Consider the following 23,079-nt stretch of genomic DNA (forward strand, 5'->3'; position numbering starts at 1 on the left):
GGAGTAAAAAGTATTCAATACCTTCCTCTCATTCTAGAATGTTCTCCAGTCTTTGTGGCCGTGAAGAATTCTGCTCAGTATTTAAGGTACAGTTCAAACATAACTTCTGTGAAGGTTTTTGGACTGTCATGGAATTAATCTCATAGAACTCCTTTCTGACACCCACTGATCATCTGTCTGATGGCTACTTGTGTATAGCTGTCCCCTCCAGTTTTGTTTATTCTACATATTTATTTACATACAGTTTTTATTTATGTACCATTTTGGTGTGCAGCCTGAGTTTTTTTGTTTTAATTTTTACTATGTTATGTTAGTCACCATACAATACATCATTAGTTTTAGATGCAGTGTTCCAAGATTCAGTGTTTACGTATAACACCCAGTGCTCCACGAAATCCGTGCCCTCCTTAATACCCAGCACCAGGCTCACCCGTCCCCCGACCTCCTCCCCTGCGGTCTGAGTTTTAACAAGAATGTACAGATCCAGAGCAGTCGCATCACCCCCAAATTCCCTCGTGCTGCCCTTTGAAGTTCCTCCTCCCCTCAACCCTAGCCCTTGGCAACCACTGACCTGTTTCTATTCCTATACTTTTGTCTTTTTCAGAATGTTATATTAATAGAATCATACACCATGTAGCCTTTTGACTCTCCTCCATGTTGCTGTGAGTATTTATGGATCTGGGATGGTATCAGATTCATCTGGAGTGCGCTCCAGGAATTTGCAGTTCTAACAGCTTCCAGAGGATGCTGATGGTGTGCTCTGGGAACCCCACTTTGGGAACCATCAATCTACAGGCTCTAAGCTATTAGCAAGGGTCTTGGGTGATTCTTACACGCCTGCAGTTTGAGGAATTCCAGTTTCAGTGCCACCAAAAGGGGAAGGAGCAGGCTCGGGGTACTTTTTTATACCAAACATGGCTCTCTGTCCATGGCATCAATCCCACTTCATCAGGGATGACTTCTTCAGCTCCCATTGACTCAAGAAGTAGAGAGCACTGAGATTTGTTTGACTCGGTCATTCAAGGAGACCGAGATGAAGGCCTCTGGCTCCCACAAAGGATGCCAGTGCCAGTCATGGGCAAGACCAGTTCCAGTTCTCTCTAGTTCTTCACACAGGCTTGAGCAGTGTTGGTGTGGAAACCCTGTGTGTGTATGCGGTCCTAGGAAAAACCAATGAGATTAAGGCTGGCTCCGGACCTTGAGGGACAGCTCCTGTGGATGCCAAGGATTAGTGGTAACAGCTGCTCTCCTGCCCATTAGAGGAGGAACAGAAGAGAGACAAAAAGACTTGTTTAAAAGATGCATCTCTGCAACTCTGAGGTGGGGAAGCCAGTCCATCAAACCTGAAGGAAAGTGTGTTTCTAGGTAAGTGTTTGTTTTCCTGGTTCTGGTAGACTAGTGCTGGTGGGAAAGCAGAAACCTCAAGATTTAAGGAGGGGAGGGTGGGCTTTGTGGGGCACGGCCTTACCCCTTTCCTCTGTAGGTGTCTATGTTTGATCTGATTTGGGACTACCTTCTGCTATTAACAAAGGCTCCAAGGACATTTGCTTGTGGTCGCTGTGGATGAAAATGGAAAAGCCCTGGGTCCCCTCAACTGAGAATGTGTTTTTATAGCTCATTGTTCATGATCTCTTAATGGGCCTAGGAAACTGCAGGAATGGTCCCTGGTGGTGGAAAGGTTTTTTACTTTTTTTTCCTCATGGCAAGCAGCCCTAGCAGAGAAAGTTATTGTCTAAAGGACTCTTAAGACAAGTCCAAAAGACTGGAATTATAGGTCACCATCCTGTCTCTTTGTGTCTGGTCCATGTAAGAGGCAGGGTGGTGGGTGAAGACAGAAAGGGGGTAGATGACATTGGGTTACTTGGTTGTTTGGATTATCTCCTTAGCCCACTGTTTTTATAGCTACTTTTGCTACATTGAAAGTATTTTATTTTTATCTTTCATAACTAGCTTATTAGAGAGGAGGGCTGTTGCCTTGCATCGTTCCTTAGATCAACATACTAGCTGAACTTGAATAATTCCTGTGTATATAAAAATATAAAAACAAACAACTCCTTTTGAAACATGCTTGACAGTCCTAAATGTTTATTCAGAGACCTTTCACTGTCATGTTTGCTATCTCTCCCATTATTCTCATCTGAGAACTTCCTTACACAGTCAACTTCAGTTCTTTCTGTCCATGGCATTAGAGCTAGCAAACAAAAGTGAAACGTATTCCCTAAATATTATTTTATCCAATCATTTAATTCTATTCCTGAGCTAACACCCTACCCCCCCCACCCCAGTAAATTTAATAAGGTGCACAGTGGATGAGCTTAGGTGTAACTCCCTCTGCCCATCTTCTCTGTGAAAAACTAGTGAAATAACTAAACAAGTCAGTAGGAGGAGGGACAAGAAGATACCAGAGTGTTGCAAATTTAACAGTTGCTTCTAAGTAATTAATTCATAGTTGGGAGAAATTCTGTACCATTCAACCCTCTACTTTGCAACTGTAGCAATAAGACACTAATCCAAGCCACCATATGCCTTGCTCCCTGACCATATTGGAATATTGGGTGTCTCAACTTAACCAATAATGTATTATAGCTCACACTGCCCTTGGATATCAGACAGCTTGTAAAGAGTTCACATTAGGATACAAATTTTTTTCTGGTCTTATTTCTTTGACTTAATTAAATCCTCTTTAAGAAGAAGCCGTCTGGTCTAATGAGGAAACTATAAGAAGAGAGGTATTTAAAAGAAAAATTGTTTAGAAATTGAAACACTTCCTACAGCCTGGCACATCCTTTTGATCTTGACCTTGAGCCCTTGCAATCTGGGGAGGTGGCACTAACGGTATCTTGGGTTTAAAGGCAGTGTATATTCAGATCGGTCACATTCAAAAGGACGTCATATCATTTTCTGAAATAGCATCTGGATTGAAGCTGTTGTTTCTCATGACACAGGAAAAGGTCAAGATGAGGGTCTTGGCTGTCCTTGGAGGCTGGGCTTGGGCAGCCCTCTGCCTGGCTTCCTGCTCAGCTGCCTTTTCCCATGGTGCCGGCTCAGGGGCCTGTGAGGACCTGCAGCCCAAACACATTCAAGCCCAGCCTCAGGACCCACAGACCCACCACGTCACCATTCACACCGGTAGATCTTCCTACTCACCGGGTGACACGGTTCCAGGTACGTACGGGAGAGGCTTTGCAAGACCCCACGGGACCCTAGTGACCGATCCGTAGCTGTGTTTGTCCCAAGCAGGAGTTTCCTCTGCCAATGTTTGACTTAATCCTAAGAAGCAGTTATTTAGTCAAAGATAAGTTATGAAATATTTGTATCATGAGAACCACATAACTAATCTCTATATTGATATTCCTTTTTACAGGAAGGCACAAATAGCATTATTATAAGAAAGGTAATCTGTCCTACTTGTAAGATAAAAATGTAATCACCCTAAACAAACTTCATATATAGTATGTGTGTGTGTGTGTGTGTGTGAGAGAGAGAGAGAGAGAGAGAGAGAGAGAAACAGGCTTTTGCTTCTCATTATTTAAAACTAAAGTTATTTGCAGAGTGAAAAGTATTTCCTACAATTTTAGTTTGGATGCCTACAAAAGCAGAGAGAACTCCAGGTGCCAAAGGTGGTAGCTGAGTCTACACAGCTGTGAGTAAATTCAAACACATCAGCGATGTTGGCTCGACCCCCTTTGGACTGTGCTGATTCTTTTGATGGTGATTAGAGGTGATAAATCAAAATAAAATTTACTCTGGAAGTACTGTTTTGCCCAATCATTCTGTTCTGTTGGTAAGTATGGGGAAAAATTTTGTGAGCAATATATTGACCCCCATAGCAATATACTCTCCGAACTGAAATTCAGGCTATTCCAACAGAGATTCCCAAACTTTGTCATGTCACAATTCAGCGAGGAAAGGATAATATGTGTAGAGCGTGCTGGGGTGTATGTGAGGGGCTGCTCAAAACTGGAGGCAACTTTCCTGGAGGCTCCAATCGCCACAGTATGCAGCCAGGCACCCCAGCATGAAGGGATTAATATGTTGGCACTCCTGTGTTCTGTGGCTAAGGGAATGAAAATGGTAAAAATCAAAGCACTGTATTAGGGAGAAAAGGCTGTAAAAATGACCCAAAATATGACACCCAATTTTTTTTTTAACTTATCTGAGACAGAGAGAATGAGAGAGAGAGCATGAGAAGGGAGAGGTCAGAGGGAGAAGCAGACTCCCCACTGAGCAGGGAGCCTGATGTGGGGCTCAATCCTGGGACTCCAGGATCATGACCTGAGCCAAAGGCAGTTGCTTAACCAACTGAGCCACCCAAGTGCCCCTGTGTGACACCCGAATTCTAATAAAAGACCTGAGGGAAGCAAATTGGACTGTGGTTGGAACTAGGACACATATATAAGAGAGCACTTCCTAGATCCAGTGAGGGTCAATTATTACTTTATTATGCTGGGATTACACTGTTTTTTCTTTTCTTTTCTTTCTTTCTTTTTCTTTTCTTTCTTTCTTTCTTTTTTTTTTTTTTTTTTCCTGGGATCCCACTAATCTGTGAGCTCCTTGAAGGTAAGGACCATGTTACCCCGTTCATGGATGTATGCTCAATGCCTAGCACAATGTCCAGTTTTAAATAATAACTAAATACCTGGACAAATGTTTACTACTAAGAGTTCAAATGCATGGAAAATAAAATGATCACAGACTCTAAGCTGCACTGAGCAAGCCTATGAAGTTATGACCCTGGTTTTTGCTACTCATTTCATTACAAATGAGTTTGCCGTATTATTTATGTCTGTAAGAAAAATTTCTGCAGGGGCGTCTGGGTGGCTCAGTCATTAAGCGTCTGCCTTTGGCTCAGGTCATGATCTCAGGGTCCTGGGATCGAGACCCACCTCAGTCTCTCTGATCAGTAGGGAGGCCTGCTTCTCCCTCTCCCACTACTTCTGCTTGTGTTCCCCCTCTCGCTGACTCTCTCTGTCAAATAAATAAATAAAATCTTTAAAAAAAGAAAGAAAAGAAAAAAAGAAAGAAATCCCTGCAAGTGAAATTGCTAGATCAAAGGGAAACTGCATTTCTGGGCTTTTTTGGTATGTTTTAAAAAAAAAAAAAAAAAAAAAATATATATATATATATATATATATATATATATATATATAAAACATAAAATTTGCCATTCTAATTGAAGTATACAGTTCAGTGACATTAAGGACATTCACAATGTTGTACCCCATCACCATTATTCATTTTCAGAATTTTTTCATTATCTTAAGCAGAAGCTCTATACCCATTAAACAATAATCTCCATCCATCTCTCCCCTCAGATCCTGGTAATCTTTATAATCTTCCTGTCTTTGTGATAATTTACCTGCCCTAGGTACCTCATGTAAGTGGAATTGTGCAGTATGTCATCTTATATCCACTTACACTTAAGCTGATTTCACTTACTGAAACTTACGCGTAATGTCTTGCAGTTCCTTCCATGTTGTAGCATGTATCAGAGGTAACTACATTTTAAATATGGAAAACATTATTATGTTACCTTCTCAAAAAGTTGCATGGTTTATTGTTCTAGCGCTAGTGAATGACTGTCCTGGTTTTTCCACAGTGCTATCAATACTGGTTATAATTCTACATTTTAAAATTTGTTGAAAAGATAGGTATCTCAATAATGTCTCATGATTGTTCTTTAAATCATGATTTTTTAATTTCAAATCTTTATTTAAATTCTAGTTAGTTACCATATGGTAAAATTGGTTTCAGGTATAGAATTTAGTGATTCATCACTTACATATAACACTCAGTGCTGATCACAAGTGCCGTCCTTAATAAATCATGATTGACTTTATTTTATTTTATTTTATTTTATTTTCTATCTGTGCCCTTTGATAACTTGGGATTTGGTCATATTTTTATTGATTCACCATTACTCTTTGTATATTTGCCTGTTTTGTATCTTTACAAATACTTTTCTTGGTTTATAATTTGTCTTTTGATTTCTTTGATATTCACAATTTTTTTTACATCATCTTTTTCTTTATGGCAATTGGGTTTTTCTTAGAAAGGCATTCCAAACTACAATATTTTTTAAAAACCACATTTTTCCTAGGTTTTTAGGAACCTTTTTTTTTTTTTTCATTTTGACATAACTTTGATCTAAATGGAATTTACTTTGGGTATGAAGTAGCACTTCAACTATTTTTCCCCCTAATGAAGTGTTTACTTTTGGGGGGCTGGTCTTAAGCTTTTAGTTTTGAAAATACCCGTATAAAATCAGCAAATGGAACCACATCAAGAGGGCTCACCTCAGATATTTTCTGTTGCAGTGACTGTGAGGAGCAGTCGAGATTTCATGGGATTTCTACTTCAGGCTCGAAGAGTGTCTGACCATCAAATAGCTGGCACTTTTGTTTCCATGCCTCCTCATTCCAAAGCAATGGCTTGTTCTCAAGAGGCTGACACCGTCACCCACTCTGACAAGTCCCGGAAGAGAAACCTGTCCTTCGAGTGGAAGGCCCCTGCCCAGCCTGTGGGGGACATCACATTCCTGTAAGAGTGAGGGGAGTTCTTCTTGGTAATGGAGCCTTACCCTCCGAAGAGAAGGAGCTTCTGCTCTCCCTTCCTTCATGCTTCAGCCCCTACCTCCAGCCACCTCATGACAAGGATAGGGTCATGAAGACTCTCCCAACTAGACAGTCAGTGCGGAGGGTAACCAAAAAGGAAGTTGCCCCCAGCTCCCCTCTCTGCCATTATCCACAGCGTGGGGGCATGTGATTTCCCCCTCCTTTCTGGGCACAGATGCATCTTGGCCAACCTCTCCAGGAAATTTGGACCAGAGTAAAAAGAAGAACGTGTGGGAGAATAGGGAAAACTGAGAAAGACAGGGACTGAGGCAGACGGATAAGTGGACACTTACTCAGGCCCAGGGAAAGCCGCTGTGTTCTCTGCGCCTTGGCTTGTGGTCTACCAGATGGCCGATGACTTAACTGACTGAGCCGCCCAGGAACCCCTAAGTTAATCAGATTCTTATAACTGCCTTCTGATTATTTAAACAGGGAAAAATGATTCCAGCCGATAATCCCTACTTCAGTGAAATTTGGGGGAGGATAAATGAGATGATGTTTGTGAAAGGGATTTTTACTAAAGAAAGCCATTAAGTATTCAGAATATTAGTTAGAGTACCAACAATTTATCTCTGATTTTCAATGGAATCGACAATTAAAATAGAGCTGTACCATTGTACAACAGAATTATGAAATTTTCAATTAACAGAGTAATTCAATTAACAGTATACCAGTAATGGCTAATAATAAAGTTAAAGATGGAACCTTTTGAGACTAAACAGTTCAAGAAGACACCTTTTAGTCTAAATGAGGTTTTCTTATGACTGTATTTATTCAGGAGGGGAATTTAGACATATCTTTCCCTGTTTTAATTATTTGCCGCTATTGAGTTTTTGTTTCTGAAGAGAGTGGAGTCACACAAAGGGCAATACAATCATCTCTTCAGTTTTTCTGTTCACATAGACTTCTGTTCTTCTTCAGGTGTTATTTAAGGGAAACCAAACCCTCGCATCATTTTGCTTTCTTTTTCCACAGTCTGTCAGTTGTCCAGTCATATTTCGTTTACTGGGAGAGGATCGAATCGTCTGCTGTGTCTCAACAGACACACCTTGGAGCCCACACTGACCATCACGAGCAGCTCGGCTCACCCATGCCAAGCTCTGGCTGGAGTCGGGAGGCAACTGAGAGCTCCACACCAGGTACTGCTTGCCGTAGGACTCAAGAGCCTGTCTGGCAGCTTATGGGAAAGAGAGGGGGAGGCAGCTCCCCACTGAGCAGGGAGCCTGATGTGGGACTCCATCCCAGGACCCTGGGATCATGACCTGAGCCGAAGGCAGACGTTTAACTGACTGAGCCTCCCAGGTTAATCACATTTTTATAACTGCTTTCCGAATACTTAAACTGGGAAAAATGTGATTTTCACTTAGAAGGTACTACAGCCAGTTCCAGTTCCTGCAACTCAGGCACTGAACACTTGCCTTGGGTGGCCACAGCAGCTCATGGCCAAGGGCAGGAGGGCATGCTTGCTGCTGCTGTTTGTCCACTGCAGCCTCACAGATTATGGGGGGCCTTGGGCTGGACAGTTGAATCCTGCCACAAAGCCAAACAACAGCACCCACCTCCCTCCACTCCCACACTTACCAGTGGTCACGGCATCTCCTTGGGGTTCTTCAGACCCCTGGAGCTCCACGAGGAGTGCAAGAAAGAGAGAATCTTTTCTTCTTTGTACATAAAAACTCTTCAAGCTTTCATTGTTACTTTCCATGGTAGGTAGATGGCTCTTTGCAGCCTGGGTTGGAGAAGGGAATCAGGAATGAGAGGCTGCTTGGGCAGCAATGGAATTTTTCCCTGGTTCGCCACATCAACCCAAGACTCCTTTGGCCCATGAACTTCTGCAACAAAACAAGAGAACATAGTGAGAATACAGCTACAGAATACAGTGGTCACCTGAAAATTGCTGGGGATCGGGAACTCATTTCCATTACTGATTTCTAGCTAAGTGCTCCGAACGGATGCACTCATAGAGGCCACCTGCACAGACGCTCTTATCTTTAATCCTTTCAATTCCACTTTTCTTGACTCTGTCCTTTTTTCTTGGCCAACATGTTCATGCCCGACTTGGCTCAGGCTAGCAGACCCAGGCACATGCCCCAAACCATCTTCTCTCTGCTGCCCAGCACCACTCACCCAGCCTTCCCACCAAGATACTCCAAAAAGCAGAGTCAAGATCTCAGGGTCTGACAGTGTGGCCTGGAGAAGATCCTGCAAACCCATCGTGTGTTTGAAGTCTCATGTGTCTTTTTCTGTCATGCAAATGTTGCATTTTAATCCCAAGCATGTTTGTTTTAATAAGAATGTGACTAAAGGTGAGGTGTCAGGAAGGGATATCATATCTCTGCTCTCTGTCTTGGGACCCTGTTGGGAACCTTGTTCCCCATGAGGTAAGAGACTCCCATCTGAGCAGCTGCAGGGTAAACTCCTCAGTATGTAGTTGCACACATTCCTGCCCTCCTGGCCCAGGCTGTTTTCCTGCCCATTCCTCTACACAAAGCCCAGGGGTTCTCAAAGGTAAAAGGAGTGTGTGTGTATATGTGCATCGTGGCGGGGGTAGGGGAGGTCATCTAGCAAAGTGAAATAGATTTCTTGGGACACCTGTATGGTTCAGTCAATTAAGGTGCTGTCTTCAGCTCAAGTCATGACCCCAGTATCCTGGGATCGAGTCCTACATCAGGCCCCCTGCTTCTCCCTCTCCCTCTGCCTGCTGATCCCTCTGCTTGTGCTCTCTCTCTCTCTCTGTCAAATAAATACAAATCTTTAAAAAAAATTCAAAAATGACTGCAGTGGGCAAATAAATGATGAATCATGAATTTTCACATTAGGAAGATAGTACATTTGTACTTTTCAAACTTATTTCCCAATAAACCCTCAGGACACTTTGGGGTCTACCCAACCCCATTGGGCATGATCTCCATGTTTTGCCTTCTTACACTTCCTCAAACTGGGCTCTTCTTCCTGCTTATCTATTTATCTTTCAAGGGGAGTTTCAAATATCTCCTTTGTGAAACTTTCTCCTGTACTTCTTGGGAGACAAATGTAATTGCTTTCTCAGTTCTAGATTTAAAGCTCTCATCACACCATCATTTCTAAGACTGGGCATCTGAGAGTCTCTCCTCCTGGATTTCGAGTTCAGGAACAACAACGGCCACTATGCAGCTCTTCTGTACCCACCTCCTCAGCACCCCCCCCCCCCCCGCCCCAGCGATCACAGTGATGCCCATCACATGATGAGTCTGCAGGGAATGTCTGAATGAATTCTGAGTTCAGGCAGAAGTGTAAAACTGTTGAGCTTTTGCCACATTCTGTGTGCCCATTAGGCTTCTTTGTTTTTCACTTTAATCTCAGTGTTTTGGAGTGTTGAAGGCTTTGGAGAAGAGTGGGACTAAGGGGGAAAAAATGCATTTCAACCCAGTTAGAACCCTGGCCAGAGAAACCTCTGCTAATGTGTTTTTCTGTGAATACCATCATAGTCACCCTAAGCGTTATTACAGTAAACCTTTATTGCATGTTCACCTGTGCTGTGTGCTACATGCTTCTGCATCAATGATTTTCTTTCACCCTTCAGAAGCTCTAGGCTATAGGAACCATTACTGGTCCCATTTTGCAAAAGGAGAAACTGATGTTCTGGGAGGACTTGCCCCAAAGAAGGAGTTAGTGGAATGGAGAACTGAACCCAGTCACCTGACTCCCTGGTCCTTGCTTGCTTGCTATGCTGTTTCTAATTTCTATTTCTAAAGCTCTGGGCTGTCATGTTGGCCAGTCACGGATGGGAAATGAGATGGTGGAGGGCAGTGGAGAGCAGTGACCTTGACTCTGCCCATGGCAGAGGGTCAAGTCATTATCATTACCAGGGAGACTTTTACTATTAATAATATGGCAGGAAAGATCTAGGGCTTTCAAAAATCTTTGATTTGTGGGATTCTGATTCTGTTTTTTTGTTTTTTTTTTCCTAGCTAGAAGCAATTTTTGGCAGAGGTGAGAAAAAACAGAGTGGTCACAGTTGTTTCTATATTCCCTGAGTGGTGACTATTAAAAACGCACAAATCCAGAGAGACAAAGACTTACTCTTTAAAGAGATACTACAAAACAAGTCCTTTCCCACTTGGTGAGGGGCTTATATTACTGGGCAGATCATCCTTTTTTTTTTTTTTTTAAGATCTTTATTTATTTGATAGAGAAAGATCACAAGTAGGCAGAGAGGCAGGCAGAGAGAGAGGAGGAAGCAGGCTCCCCGCCGAGCAGAGAGCCGGATGTGGGGCTCGATCCCAGGACCCTGAGATCATGACCTGAGCCGAAGGCAGAGGCTTAACCCACTGAGCCACCCAGGTGCCCCGCAGATCATCCTTTTGTTGATACTTTTGAGTAGCCCAAACTTAATGGTTTGTTTTAAAGGTACATTAAAGTCTCTAGTATTTATCCCAGTGTCATAGTTGTTTGTGTTAATCAATACAAGGAAAATGCTCTACTCTCTCACGGTGTCTTTGGATCTCTGTTTAGCTCCCAGACCCCCCCCAGGGATCTTCCTCAGCAACATGCAAACATCTTTGCTGTTGCTCCAACTGGAGCTGCAGAGGGTAACAGCTTAGATCCCTTTCCTGCAAGTTTTTGGGCGACAGAGTTTCCTGGGGGTGGGGAGACTCTGTTCCAGTCATCTTCACACACAGCTACTGCTGTCAGCAATGGCCAGCAACCCAGAGGGGACATCAACAGAATCCTTGAGCCATCCCTGGATATCCATGGGCTGGAGAGACTCATAGCTCTCAGGAGATTCTTCTCAGAGGGCATTGCTTCCAGTTCTAGCACCCACCTCAGGTAATGGGTCAAGGGTGGACCATTCAGTGTGGGGGTGGGATAAGACCAAACCCTGGGGTGCTGAGGGAGTCTGAACTTCTTGGCATCTGACAGGAAAAGATCTCACCGTATTTATTCTTAAGTGCATAGGAAACCCTGATCGTAGAAGGACTACTGGCCAAAAGGGCTGGGTATGAAAATCGCCTGGGGGGAACTGTACTTTCTTGGGTAGGGTGAGATCTCTGATATGCTATTATATATAAAATCAGATATAAATGTATGTTTTATAGAAGAGATGTATAGATTTATAATATATAAATATATATTTTATATAAAATAAATAAAAGCTTTTAGTGAGGCTTTGTTGCTGTACTCACTTGTCTCTTCCCACCCCTCCCTTTTTCCCCTTCAGCTCCTAACTCTAAACTCAGGAGTCTTTCCAATAAAATCTGATCTTGTCAGTATATACAGCAATGGTAGGGAATGTTGCTTTTTGATCCGTATACATAGTCTTCTCTTCACCCTTCTATCCTTTGCTTTAGGACCCAGGATGATCCAAGCTTTGATTCATTGGAAACTTGCCTACCCTCAGATAGAGATGAACAGGTAACAACCATGTTTGTCTGTGGGTAATAGGGTTGATATTTTGATCCCAGTGTGGGAAGTTCCAGGCTGGGAAAGCAGAGCTATTAGACTAGTAACCAAAATTTGAGAGAAGGAGGCAAGGGTATGATATATATGCAGCATCTTTTTACCAATCAATACCAGCCTTTCTGTTATACACAGTGTCTCCAAAGTTATCGACAATTGTAGAAATTGATAGTTTTAGTGATTTGTTTTCCCACTTAGCCTCAGTTAATAATTCCTGTCTCCCCACCTCTCCACCCCTTGCTTTATAACGTTGGCCTCGAAACGCCATGTATGGTTCCAGAGGTTAGATCAATGGACAACATAAAATATACATGCCCACTGATTTACTATTCCTTTGAAGTCTTAAAAGGAACACAAAATAAAACATGGTATAATATTCTTACTCATATTTATTGGAACCTACAACAGATTAAATGCCATCTTGTGTGGGTCCCAGCATAAAAAGACACTCAAAGCTTTCTGCCCTTGGAGATGATAATCATGCATCTTGGTCTGGAAGCCTCTTACAGGACCCTAGGTTTATTCTTGTGACTGGCCTCTATGCTCTCTTTGTGGGGTTTCCATTAGCCACCTTATCCCCATCAATCACAAGGGCATATCTATCTACTTGAGCATTTTAGGAGTTCTTTCAGGAGCAGGCACCAGCCTGGGTTTTCAGCTGCGGCCTGGGATCTTTTACGAGTTCAGGTTAGATGTCGAAAGAAACACAGATTAAGTGTGAAATTGGGTGGCAGCTTGGAAGAAGACCAGGTCTTTTGACTTCTCTTTTTTCCCTTTCCTTTTCTAGGACAAGATGGAGTCCTCTAATAGGACCATGATGAGGCCCCCTCTGTCTACTGCCCATTTTACCTATCCTCAGCACCTCTGGTTGTCTGAAGCACTTACTGGCAATGGGGCTGGAGCAGCCACCCCAACCCCTGTCTTCCCCCCCTCTGCCACTTCCAGGTCACTTGCTGCTGGAGCCCAGTCAGAAACATGGAGGCCTTCTCCCAGCTTCTTAACTCAGCCAAAGCGCAAAGAGCCCAGAGTAGGGGAGGAACATGGTGGGGACAGAATGGGATACCCCAGGAAAACCAACCCAAGGCCTGAGGTTGGGCAAGAAGGAGCCAGTGCCCTTTCAGCGATCCAGCTCAGGACTCCCCAGCTGGGAATCCTGCTTTGCCTTTCCGCCACCTTGGGCATGGCCCTGGCTGCTGGCCTCCGCTGTCTACACGACCAGTATTGCCACAAACGGACAGAAGTGTCCTTCAGTGAGCCTGCAGGGGATGCTGTTGCCAGGAGCGATAGTGGTGAGACAGTGCATGTCAGGAAGATGAGGGAGAACAGTTTTGTTTTGGTTGAAGCGGACTACAACTGGACCACGTCCTCTGTGGGTAGCGAGAAAACAGTGCTCTGAGCAGACCGTCATCCTAGGCCTCTGAGTGGCCCTCCTCAGACCCTGCAGTGTCTCAGCCAGAACAGAGCTAATGAGAATAGCTGATGAGGACAGGGATTCACTGTGCCCCCCACTCAGTGAGCAGTTAGTGGAGGAAGCTGGGAAAGGACAGTTTTATCAACAGAGGGAGTTCTTCCCGAGCTTTGTTGTCTTAACATCTGTAATTTAGCTGCTTTTTTTCTATTCACAATTAGACGTTCTGTTTGAAGAGTTAAACTCAACACAATGAATATTGTATAACCCGCTCATTAACTAGACTCCTGTGGCCGCCAAGCTTCCTCTGTTGCCTTAAGGAACCTGCAGAAATAGAAATTCTGTCCCTCCTCAGTATGTCAGCCTCATCCCTTCTAACTCTTTGAACAAAAGTAACATTGAGGTTGTGTCTCTTACAAGAAAAAGAGCTGGAACCCTCAGTTTACCTCTCCAAACCACCCCCAGAAGAAGTTTCATTTTTAAAACTCGCCTTCAACACTGACTAGGTGAATCCAAGGGTATTCAGTCTTCTTAGAAACTCAGAAGCCTGGCAAATCCACCTTGGAAATTAATCTGAAGCAAGAGAGTCTTCAAGAGCTTGATGGAACACATCTGTAGGGGAATGCATATGTGCTGCATAAACACCAGAGCGGGGTAAGCAAGCTTCTTCATCAGGTGCAAATGGATCTGGGACCTCCCATCCATTTACACTTGATGGGAGGTTTGCGCATCCTAACAGTCAGCACACATACTGCCTTTTGCCAAAGGTCAGGCTGGGAAAAATGATGATACCACACAGTCTGAAGAAGAGCCTCTACTCATCTTTTCAGGGAGAAAAGGAAGACCACATGTGGACAAAGACCAGATCTTTCTACTCTCATGATTTATGAAGATCGCTTTGACTTAGCCAAGTGTTCATAGATGTTATGTGAGGCCAAGACAACAGGTGTGAATATACCTTTTGAATATGTTCATCTAATATGACACATAGAAATTGGCTGTCTTTTCAGAGGTAAACCAGTTACAGAGTCACAAAACATTTTAATGTGGAAACGAAAAGCCACTATAAATATGGAAAGGGTGTTTATTTATCAAGTACCTAACTTACACAGGTACTGTGCTAAGAACTTTGTATACATTTTCACATTTAACTCTCACAATAACTTAATGCAGAATAAGTTCTGTAACTTGTTCAAGAGAGAGGGGCATTCATGACATCTCAATTTAACCACAAAAACATTTTTTTTTTTAAACTGGGTGTATGGGGAAAAAGATAAATCCTGCTGTTTTTTCAGCCTCTTTTAGCTCATAGGGCACTAATTCCAAGACTGTTTCCTCCTGGATCTGTCCCCTGGCTTCTGTCAAGTGCCTCATTAGGAACATGGAGACCTAGGTAATTGTGTGTTCTCACATGTAAGTGTTCTAGGATTACTGTGGAAATAAGTGAATGTACTATACTCCATCGGCGGCCAGAGCTATCTCTTCTACATATTCCTCCCTTCCTCAGTGATATTTTCCCTGAGATGCAGCTACCTGTAGAGAGTCCTCCTCTGGCCAACAATAAAAAATTACTTCACAATTGCCTGTGAAATAAACCACCCCCAACTCAGTGGTTTAAAACAGCCACTAGTACCACCATTCATCGTCTTTCACAGTTTTGGAGTTGCCTGGGCTTGGCTGGGCAGTTCTTCTGCTCTATGTTCTGTTCAGTGGGCTGGAACACTCAAGCCAGCTTGCTCACGTGACTGGCAGTTGGTGCGGGCTGCTGACTGGGGCTCAGCAAGGGCCCCATGGGTGTGGGCAGCAATTTCTTCCTTCTCTTCATGGCTTCTTATAGCACCATTCCCAGAGGGGTGTTCCAAGCAGAAAAAAACCAAAAGTTGAGGGTAGGGGGAGCTTTTCAGGCCTAACCTTGGAAGTAACATGGTTTCATTTCTGCCAATTCCCAGTGGTTACAGGAAGTCAAGAGCTAGCCCTCCTTCTTCAAAGGAAGGGCAGTGGATTTGGCTTTTGGATGGGAGAAGTGGCAAAGGATTTGAAGCTATCTTTAATTCTCCACCTCTCTGGTTAGACTGCTGGCCTGTCGTGGGGCTTCTCTGAGTATAAAAGGAGGGGCTGTTCAGCCCCAAGAGGAGCCCTGGGTCACCTTCCCCGCAAAGCATCGAAGGGGGTGAGGGAAATCTCGGGGTCAGGCATTTTGTCTTTGTCGGCTCCCCGGGGCAAAATTGTGAAGTGTGGCAGAAGAGTCAGCCAGACCTCTGAGTCTCTGCTTCCTCATCAGAGAAAAACAGAATTCTTTACCGCTTTCAGTTGTCGGGAAGAGTAAACACACGTTCAACCTTTAGCCAGTTATGACTAACTACTTAATGTGCTCTTGCAGCTGCAAAACTATCTTTAAATCTAGTCCCTTTAGAGAAACTCTGTGATCACCCAAAATATTATTCCCTTTCCATGACAGCTTCTCTCCTGTGCCCCCCTTCTCCTGTCCAGTGAATGGAGGTGGTCCCGGCACGAGTTGTCATGGTCGCCACTGGCTACAACTCCTGCTGGGGGTCAGACATTTTTGCGGAGACATTCTGAGGAAACTCTTCTTCAGCAGGGGCAGTGGAGTCCATAGACCTGCCTTCAGGAGACATAAAACCTCTCTGTTACTGTGAACTTGAAGGTCCTTTAAGCCTGGCTTCAGAGAAGCCCCAGAGGGGAGCCAGTAGGAAGTGTTAACCTCAAGGCATTTACTAAAGCACAAAGCCATTACCAGTTTAAAAAAAAAAAAAAAGGCAAAGGACTCAAATGCAACATCTTAACATAGCTTTTTTGTTTTGTAGGAACAGCTACAGAACTGCTCGGTAAGCCATTTCTTCGAGAAGGGGGTTTAGGCTAAATACACATTTAAGGGAAAAGAACAGAAAAACAATTGCTGAAAACTATATTTTCAAAACTCTTTGTATTTCAAACAAATTAATTGTGTTAATAACCGCAGATTGACAGTAGGGGTGAGCCTCAACCTTTATACGTTGGGAGGCTATCTCTGATTTTTCTCATTGATTTCTCTCCTTGGATACAACACTTTTGCTAACTTGCAACTTAATGCTCGACTATAGCCTGACTGAGTTATCCCACTGTTGAGGCTGTCTGGATTTTAATTTGCTGTGACAATGTTTGTTTCCTTAAAACAAACAAACAAACAAACAAACACCTCTAATTAACAACAATGACAAAAAAAATGGGTCAACAAACCAGTAAATATTTAAACAAGTGTCACGTTTTATTTGAAAAGTTGTCTGGAGATGGCTGGCAATTTATGAATAAATTACAAACATACCCTCTCCCTTTCTTGGACTTTGGGGATTTATCAGTGATCCCAGCTCTTCTGGAATACAGGCTCTGTGATTTGATTTCATCTCACCCCAACCAACCCCTTCTTCTCAAAACGGTGTGTGGCAAGGAATTTCTTTTATTTAAAGTGAAATGAATTTACATTCCTTATTTTATTAAACTTGAGAGCATCTTCAGAAGAACTTTGCTCCCCCTGCAGGTGGAAGGCCTTAGGGGGTTGCAAAACCAGGGACAGTCACCTCTGGTTTAGAATATCAGGAGGGACTTTATGGTAAAAGGAAGTCTGATGTTTCATTCCTAAACCATGCAAAAAGGAAATGTGAACATTTTGAGACCCTGCTCCGTTGACAACTGGGCTGGAACTGCCTGGACCACTGAGGCCTGTCAGATGTTTTCTTGGTGGCCTATGGCTTTGGAAACATAAATCTGTTTAGGTCAAGGGTCTATAAAAGCCGTCGAGTGGCTTACCATGGCTCTCAGAGCGAAGTGTCAACATGTGATTGACAGACAGGGAGCCCCGCCCCCGCCCCGCCCACCTTCTTCCTGGCGCCCCGCCCCCGCTGCGAGGGCCTGCGCGCTCCTTGAACGCTCTGCTGGGTTCCATTGCTCTGGCTGTTCCTGCCGTCTGGAACCCGGTCCCCTCAGCCACCCACAACCTTCAGAGCTTTCTTCCAGCGTTGCCTTACCAGAGAGGCTCTCCCGGCCATTACATCTCTTCTCACTCTCCTTGCCCCTCCCGCTTTAAAATATTTATGGTCCTTACTTTCGGCCTCCGGCAGACTCGGATGCTTCCTAAGGGCAGAGACTTTGTTTTTCTCATTGCTATTCTCCCAGCACCTAGAATTGTTCTTCAGACACAGTAAGGAATCAATAAATGTTTGCTAAATGAGTGAATGAAAAGTTCAAGGTCCGTGTTCCTCTCCGCAGGCCTGGGTCTGGACTGAAGTTGAATGTGGGGCCCTTGGGTGCTCGGGCATCGGGAGAGGCAGGTCGCTGTCCAGAGGCGAGCTAGAGCTCTGTGGCCCACGGTCTCCAGCGGGGGAAATGTCCTGTGTCTCAGATCCCAGGCTCCGGAGGTTCTCGGCAGGGAGGAGCTGAGAACAGACTTGACCTCCCAATCCGAGGTGGGGCCAGAGAAGAGCTGAGCGGAGATTTTCCAAGAGGCTCACCTATGCGCGCCCTTGGCTCAGTTTAGATGGTCTGGCATGCAGGATTCTCAGCCTGCACATGCTCCCCATTTGGGGCGGATAATCCTTTGCCCTGTGCATGGTATGATGGTTAGCAGCATCTCGGGCCTCTAGCCACTAGCTGACAGTAGCTCCCTCCTCCCCAGCTTTGACAACCGGAAGTGACCCCAGACATCGTCCAATGTCCCCTGGAGGCCTAAATCGTCCCCACTGGGGACCGCCGGTGTAGTAGCTAAGAGTTGCACCTGCGGGGCCCAGGATGAAGCAGCCTTTCCTGCATCATTTCCACATTCAGAGACGGAGCGGGCAGTGATGAGATAGAGAAACATAGGGTTCAAAAATTAGAAATGGTTTTAAAGGTCATCTGACGCAGTGGTCTTGAACTTTTACCTTTGCTTAATTAGCTGGAACAATAAGAGCTGGATACTCTCCTTAAGCTTGTATCTTTCCTCTTTCCTTCCCTCCCCTTACTCCCTTTCCCTTCACCTTGACGAACTGCCCCCGGAAATTTAACCACCAAGCATGGCTAAAACTCGTTGAAAACACCTCCTTCTTAGGGGTGAGGAGAAGACCAAGACTGCCGGGAACCCACAGTGAAACAACAAATTAGTCTAGGGCCGTCCTCAGACTCCTTCCTTCTACTCTGATTTCTAATCCACTTTCCTCTCCAACACACTTGGCAGACCATTTGCTTTCTTGGAGCATGTTGGGTGCTGTAAATATTTCAGTGGATCCAGAGAAAGCCTGGAATCAAGCAGAAACATGCCTGGAATGATTAGTCTGCCTTTACCATTAGAACCAGGAGGACAGTGGGACGTGGGGAATGGCCACTCATGGTGGGCCAAGGTCTGACCTGCTGGGCAGGGACAAGGCCCCAGCACTGGGCTAGGGGGAGAAGACCAACAAAAGGAAACGGAACCCATGGGCCCACATGGTGAAGGTGCTGGCTGTCATTGTCCCACTACCCAGCTAAGAGCCACTACTAAATGCTTCTCTGGTTTGTAGCCACCATCTTGAACTGGTCTTTGTTTGTCCTTCCTTCAAATGGCACATCAGGAGGATATTTATCCATAGCTGACGGTGGGCTGTCTCTGCCAAGTGTTTTGTTACTTTATGGAGGAAAGAGGTTGCCTGGAAATACATTCCACTGGATATTAAAGAATGCATTTTCCTGATTTATAGTCAGGCTAGGCAAGGTTGTCTGAGAGGCAAGGAACCAATGGGAATATCTATTTCGACCAATGATTAATTATTATATCTAAAGTGATGTTTTCCTATCAACTGATAGGCTGGAAAAAGAGACTACAACAGCTTGCTAGGTTAGCACCACGGGTCACAGATGTTGCCTCTGCATTTTCAGATTATATTATCCATTACAGGCTGTACCTTCTCATTTAGAAACATAATTTGTTGTTCTCTCAGACAAAAAAAAAAAAAAGGAAGAAAGAAAAGGAAAAAAAAAGGCTGACATTTCACATGCAAGCCAAAGATTAGAATCACTGCACAGGACCACATATGGAAGTACATTAGGATGGGGTGTCCGTGAATCAAGGACACGAGGCAGCCTGTGCAGGGAGAGATGTAGTCAGCAGTGACTTCTGATCTTTATTATGCAAATGTGCGGCCCTGAGAGCCAGGCTGTTTAACCTCATCAGGGGAAATGTCACTGATCATTTCAAGCTCTAAATGTAGCGCAAGCATTAGTACTATTATGTTATTATTATTATTATTTGCAGGGCATTATGTAAGCCCGAGCCCTCTGATTAAGCTCAGCCCCTACTTGGCCAGACCCTCTGGGGCTGCAGATCAGCTCCTCTGAGTATTAAAAAACAAACAGACAAGCAAACCTGTTTCGCTCTCTGTCTGTAGTGTTTGTGGAGGGGGAGCTTTCCAGACCGGCTGGAGATGGGGGAGGATCACAATGTCCAATTTGTGGTCCCACCTGCTTGATGACAAGCGGCCTCCTCTCTCCTGTGGTCGCGTGCCCCAGTGGCAGAGGTGTGGAGATGAAGCTTAAACAGAGTGTGGCGCCTGGACAGAAGAAGTGACAGCTCAGGGGGCGGGAATGGTGAGGAGGACTGGAGAGTGAGAGAGATGCTACATAAGATTAGAGAGGGAGGGACCTAGGGGGAGAGGCCCTTGACTCCAGCTCGGGTATCACTGTTAGCTTCTAGAGCCATAAGGAACACTGAAGGCAACTGCGTAAGAGGTGGAGATAAAAAGAGCTCTGGATCAAGCAACAAAGCAATAAGAACCAGAACTTAAGGAGAAGAGAAACAACTGGGGGCAGTGATGAGTGGCCCAGGGTGACAGAAGGCAGAGGCAAGACACAGGCTACCCATCTCCAGCATCCAGGTTTCAGGACCTGAGCTGGTAGAGTCTTGGCTTCCAGAAGAAAAGACTTCTTCTGATGCAGGAAGCTAAGAGACATACAGCCATGAGACATACAGCCATACTGAAATTTGGGGGAAACAAAAAGCAAGTTGTGTGTCTCCCCTTTTCCTCCCACAGCCTGGGGCAAGGGGAAAGGTCTAACTTGAATACATCAATATTAATAAGTAACTTTAATAAGTAATAAGGAGGGAGATTGACTCATTGCATAATTGGAAAGACTAGAAACTTCTCTATAGACCTTTGGAGTTCCTCTCATCTAGACCCAAATCTTTTAGCTATGAACACTGACATCGGGATCCCAAGCCAATTAAATCTGACTTCTTGGGAGTGGGGTCCATGTCCATAGTCATTAAAGCTTTCCAGGAGTTTCGAATATGCTGTCATGGCTGGGAACTGCGGTTTTATGTTCTAGAGAATATAAACTCCATAAAAGCAGGGATTTTTTGCATGTTTGTTTTCCACAATATCCCCTAGCATCTCGCACAATGCCTGGCACATAGCAGAACTTGAATGTAGATTCAGAGCATGAACAGGTAATGGGTGAAACAAGGCCCTTCTGCAAGAGAAACAAGTCTGTATGAGGCCATTCAAGATATCTGTAGAGAAAGTTACCCCCCAGGGCCCCACGAACCATGCTCTCAGGCTCCTGTTTGTGCCTCATTGTTCCAGTGTGAGTAGACGCGCAACATGTTCCCAGGTCTTCCTGAGGGTACAGCAGAAGTAGTACCTGTGGGGCCAGCAATTATTTTTATAGACTAGCCCTGGGGAGGCAGCATGGACCCCCTTCCATGGGCCATGCTTCCTGAAGGCTTCCCCTGGATCCCGGAGGAAAGCCTGTTGTCTTATCTCCAGCCTTTTCTGGGGATGGTCGCCACGGACACGAAAGATGAGAGGTTTGAGCATGAAGGAGTGAAAAGGGAGGGCGCCTAAGCTGGAGACTTACTCAAAGCCCGAATCAATTCTGAGTAATTAATTCAGATCACTTAGGTAGACACTGATTGAACACGGGGCACGCGGCAGAATCTGTATTAAAGGTTCAGGATACCAAGGGAAATAAGGCACGGTCCCTTCCTCTAGGGAGTGGCCAGTGGCAGGGGGGCGAGATTACCTGATTTCCCGGCTGGGCCCTAGACCCAACACCAAGATGAAGGTCATTACACCCAGTCCCTGACCCCAATCCACCTCTTCCCCCTCTCCCAAACTTTGGAATTCCCTTTTCAAAAGGAATCTGCTCTTTATGGAAGCCGAAAGTGTAGACGGATCAGAGTGCAGCTACTCTGGGGTGTGAAAAGTCCAGCTTGGCCACGTCTCCTTCGCTTGTCCCTCTGTCCCTCCTCAAGACACTTGGGGCTGAGAACAACTCTAAGAAACCTGCTTCTCTAAATGGAGCAAGAGTCCTTCAGCCAGATGCTGGGAGAAAGGGATGAGGAAGCAGTGTTCTCTTAACTCACATGAGACAGTACACCATACCCCCATGAAACCTTTGAGCTGAGAGATGCGTTGGGATCTCATGGTTCATTCCGATTTCCACAAAGCAACATGCTATACGAAAGAAAAAAAAATATTTGGGAGGTAGGAGGTTTGCCTTAACCCAAACTTGGCAGTGTGACTGACGAGTTCTCCTCTGGAAGGTCCTTCCATGTCTCATAGCTCAGTCTCCACGTCTCTAAAATGGGGACAACAGGAATTGCTTGACAGGTGTATTGTGAGCAATAGAACTTAAGGCTATTTTGAAATCCTGTTGTTTGAATCCTTTGAGATTGTATTTTCACCACGGGGCTCCAAACTTTTTGAAGGCACAGGAAGAACTTTATCTTTGTATCTGCTGTCTCTGACACTATAAACAGCTGGCACACATCGTTGCCTCAATGTCCACTTCTCAGAGAGGCCTGGCGCACAGTTCATCCCAGTATCCCCTTACTCGTCATCACATTCAAACCGTCAGCACACTCCCTGCCGCATGTAGCCCGAGTGTGTTAGTAACGGTCCCCGCCGGCAGCTGAGGGGTCAGCGGTCACTTCTCGTGGCTTTTTCTTCCCTCCTGGTCCAGCTCGAGGTCTGGTCGGTGATGCATTTTGCATCAGTGGAGGGCGATCTTTTCTCTGAGGCAGGAGACCTGTCCCTTGGGCTACAGGAGGAGAGGTACTGCCGGGAGGGAGGCTCAGGAGGAACACTGGGGTGTGGGCCGAGAGCTGAGCTTGTTTGGTGCAGGAGCGTCTCCTCGGCACCTCTTTGGGGCACAGGCCAGACTGTGCGGCTGGAAAGAGATAGCGAAACCACACATTCAATCGCAGGTGGAATCAGTGTGTCGTCTCGCCCTTTGCTCCTCACTCAACTACGTCTTGTTAGTTCCCTTCAGAGCCTCAACACAATGTCTTGTATGTCATCCATCTCTACCCTGACTATAATTCCCAGGAGATCAGGGCCTTATCTGCCTCAGTGGCCAGAGCCTAGAACAAGCCGATACAGAGGAAGTGCTCAAAATAGATTTGTTGAATGGAGAAATAAATGACCAGCCGCTCTTTCATTACTACAAGCAGTAGCAGTGGTTGTGAGATGAGTTGGAATCCGCACAAGTAGATAAAAGTGAATCATCTTTGCCAGGCTCCCCAGAAAGGATGAGAAGGGCCAGAAGCCATTTGAGTTACCTTCTCACAGAACGTGGCCCGGGAACCTGTATTTGGGACTGAGGGTTTCCTCT

The 23,079-nt window shown here is 44.9% G+C and overlaps 1 protein-coding gene across 1 annotated transcript; it reads left to right on the plus strand.

The window, feature by feature from the left end:
- The first annotated feature begins 2,778 nt into the window (after nt 1–2,778).
- Nucleotides 2,779–16,654, plus strand: REELD1 (reeler domain containing 1). Its single transcript, XM_032332445.1, has 6 exons — nt 2,779–3,165; nt 6,318–6,540; nt 7,590–7,758; nt 11,116–11,423; nt 11,945–12,008; nt 12,841–16,654. Exons 1-6 carry the CDS (start codon nt 2,937–2,939, stop codon nt 13,447–13,449), a joined length of 1,602 nt encoding a protein of 533 aa, XP_032188336.1. The 5' UTR covers nt 2,779–2,936; the 3' UTR covers nt 13,450–16,654.
- Nucleotides 16,655–23,079: the final 6,425 nt, after the last annotated feature.

The sequence above is a fragment of the Mustela erminea genome, chromosome 2 (assembly GCF_009829155.1).
Source record: "Mustela erminea isolate mMusErm1 chromosome 2, mMusErm1.Pri, whole genome shotgun sequence".
In the NCBI taxonomy this organism is placed as follows: domain Eukaryota; kingdom Metazoa; phylum Chordata; class Mammalia; order Carnivora; family Mustelidae; genus Mustela; species Mustela erminea.

Bases quoted from the DNA above. Each gene is read 5' to 3' on its own strand.
- REELD1 (XM_032332445.1), top strand. From the start codon at position 2,937: ATGACACAGGAAAAGGTCAAGATGAGGGTCTTGGCTGTCCTTGGAGGC. The intron at 6,541-7,589 runs GTAAGAGTGAGG...CTTTTTCCACAG, and splicing joins GTGGGGGACATCACATTCCT to TCTGTCAGTTGTCCAGTCAT. The intron at 12,009-12,840 runs GTAACAACCATG...TTCCTTTTCTAG, and splicing joins CCTCAGATAGAGATGAACAG to GACAAGATGGAGTCCTCTAA.